The 3,303-nt window shown below is 45.3% G+C and overlaps 1 protein-coding gene across 3 annotated transcripts in view; it reads left to right on the plus strand.

The window, feature by feature from the left end:
* Positions 1-3,303, plus strand: part of LOC122563228 (immunoglobulin-like and fibronectin type III domain-containing protein 1) — an 89,691-nt gene that overhangs the window by 24,099 nt on the left and 62,289 nt on the right. For all 3 annotated transcript variants that reach the window (XM_043716828.1, XM_043716827.1, XM_043716826.1), the window contains one exon: positions 1,506-1,589. In XM_043716828.1, coding sequence (XP_043572763.1) covers positions 1,547-1,589 — 43 coding nt within the window. In that variant the 5' untranslated portion in view covers positions 1,506-1,546. The remainder of the gene's footprint in view (positions 1-1,505; positions 1,590-3,303) is intronic.

Consider the following 3,303-nt stretch of genomic DNA (forward strand, 5'->3'; position numbering starts at 1 on the left):
GGGTGGTGCGTGTATGGAATGAGTTGCCAGAGGATGTGGTGGAGGCTGGTACAATTGCAACATTTAAGAGGCATATGGATGGGTATATGAATAGGAAGGGTTTGGAGGGATATGGGCCAGGTGCTGGCAGGTGGGACTAGATTGGGTTGGGATGTCTGGTCGGCATGGACGGGTTGGACCGAAGGGTCTGTTTCTATGCTGTACATCTCTATGACTCTATGACTCTGATTATTTAAGTAACTGATGACTCCTCCACACATTTCCATATTATTGTGCATTACATGTTTGAACTTTGACTGCATCTGAGATACCAGTCCTCTAGTTGATGATATTCTTCATATAATATCATATTTTGATGTAAATACCTGATTGATTGTTTGTGCTACTTACATTAACCACTGATGTCATTCACATCACCTCAAAAAACATTTGACTAGTCTGATATGGGAACAGACCTTCAAAGTTCCCCAGTACATTTCCTGGGATAACTTGGGAATGAAAAGAAAACAATAAGAAAATCACAGAAGAAACTTTCAACCATTTAGTAAATCAATGAGTCTATGATTTTTTTCTGTATGACGGTAATTTGGGGAAAAGTATAATCCATTCTCAAACACTGAGCAGTACACAGTTAATTTCGGAAGAGTATTTATAATATTAGATTAAATGCTTTTGAATTTTGGTAACTGTACCAAAACTGCTGGGAAACGTGAGGACTGCAGTGATCAGAGTCGAAAAGTGTGGTGCCGGAAAAGCACAACAGGGCAGGCAGTATCCAAGGAGCAAGACAGTCGACGTTTTGGGCACTTCAACTCCCCCTCCTACTCTGCCAAGGGATGCAAGTCCTGGGTCTCTTCCACCACCAAATTCAAGCCACCCAACGCCTGGCGGAAGAACACCTTAGCTTCTGTCTTTGGACATTCCAACCACATGGCATCAACATCAACTTTCACTGGTTTCCTCATCTCCCCCCCACCTCATCCCAGTTCCAACCCTCAAACTCGGCACTGCCCTCTTGAACTGTCATACCTCTCCATCTTCCTTCCTATCTATCTGGTTCACCCCTCCCCTCCGACCTATCACCATCACACCCCACCTCCGTCTATCTATCACCTTTTTAGCTACCTTCCCCCCACACCTACCCTCCTATTTATCTCCCAGCACCCTTCCCCCAACATTCCTGACCAAGGGCTTATGCCTGAAATGCCGATTCTCTTGCCCCTGACCTGCTGTGCTTTTCCAGCTCCACACTCTTCGACCCCCATATGCTGCCAGGAACTGAAGAGAGATTATATATGCTTCACATGATTCAAAATTACAATTTCAAATTTCATTCATAGTATGAAGGTAATGATGCAGCAAATGCGAGAGCAATTTATCTTCAATACAAACTGTAATTCAATTTACATTAAACACAATGAATAGCACTTCAAGGTTACATCAGAAACAATCTAATAAGATTAAAGGTACAATATTAATCTGCATTGTGTTTTTCCATTTCATAGCTTTGACATTATAATTGCAAGTGAAGAGTAATAAGCAAAACATGGAGAAGAAAGTGAACCAGCCAAGAAATAGTGCCAAACCAGGTAAATATTTACAAGAGCATGGGCAAAGCATCAACTTCTGACTAATGATAAATATATTGAAGAATAAGATTTTTCTATTTCCAGTAGCATAATGTCCATGTTGTACATTTTTAAAATGGAATTTTACAATATCTTGATGTTACATTGAGCTTAAATCAAACTAAAACACTAGGACTACCGAGGACTTTTTGTGGCATTTGTATCTTGCGTTTCAGAGATTATCTTTTAAGATGTCTGTGTATTGTGCATACACAATGTTGTGACTGTGATGACGTTCTGTGAGCCAAAACAGTCATCCACCCCAATCTGTTTCCCATATTCCGGTTTTTGGGGACTGTGACAGGGCTCACACCTCCCATTAATCTTGCTAACCTTTATTTGATCCTATTTTTTGTTCCTATGTTCAGAGATGTTATTACACACCTCTACAGCAGGTGGGACTTGCAGCCAGGTCTCCATAGCCGAGAGGTTGGGACACTACCACTGAGCCATGAGGGATCTTCCATTCCCTGTATGTGCATCAGGCTAATGAGGTCCTTGAGTGACCAAAGAATAGCTGCTTCAAAGTTTCATTACACCTCCACTATAATTTTTTTGTTAGTGTACCTTGCAATTTAAAGAGTCCTGTTTTAAGGAATCCATGGATTGTATATACACCATTCTGGATGCAGAGGGCAAGCAGCACCTGCCATCTTTCATAACCCCAGCCCCTTTTGCAGGAATCTGCCTGTTCACCTTAAGCAAAACCCTGGACTCACAACGAAGTCAATGCTCCCCTTTCTCTTTTTGGGTGCTGCCTATAGTCTGAGCATTGGCCACTGCTGAAATGGAGGCAGAAATCACAATGTGAGCCAATTAACATAGCTCTCCCACTGAAGGGCCTTGTGATTGTTTCGTGGTAGTGTCCATACCTTTGGGCTGAACAATCTGGGTTCAAATTACACTTGTGCTGCTGATATACAGGGGAACCTCGATTATCTGAACGAGAGAGGCAGACAGTATTTCATTCGGATAATCGATTAAATGCCTTTCCGCTGGGGCACGGAGTTTTTAAAGTCTGCTCCCCATTCAGGAGACTGCAGCAGCACACAGCGCACGTGCCCCCGCCCCCTGCCCACCCCCAACCGCCCAACACCACCCTTGCCATGCGACCCCGTCCAACACCGCCCCCTCTTTGGGGCAGCCGGACTGTACACCAACAACAAGACTGCGGCTGGTGCTGCTGCCTTTGTGGGGTAAGTCTCCAAATACTGCACGCACACACATACCACACACACACCACACACACCACACACCACACACACACCACACACACCACACACACCGCGCACACCACACATACCACACACACACCACACACAGCACACACCACACACACACAACACACACCACACACATACCACACACCACACACACACCACACACCTCCCACATCTCTCTATCATCTGACAACCACCCCTCCAACCACATGCAGCCACAGCACCACCCACTACCCGCCTTCCCAGTTTCTGGATCAGAGGGAGATGGACGCGTCAGGGAGGCAGACTGCGTCAGAGAGGGAGGGAGGGGAAGGAGGGAGAAAGATTTAGTCAGAGAGAAACAGAGGGAGGTGAGGAGAAAGAGAGACCGAGTTAGGTGGATCGAGAGTGAGAGAAGGTGGAGAGAGAGTGAAGGAGCAGGGAGAGAGAGGGGGGGGGTGTGCAAGGGAGAGATA

This window comes from Chiloscyllium plagiosum, chromosome 26 (genome assembly GCF_004010195.1).
Source record: "Chiloscyllium plagiosum isolate BGI_BamShark_2017 chromosome 26, ASM401019v2, whole genome shotgun sequence".
Classification (NCBI taxonomy): domain Eukaryota; kingdom Metazoa; phylum Chordata; class Chondrichthyes; order Orectolobiformes; family Hemiscylliidae; genus Chiloscyllium; species Chiloscyllium plagiosum.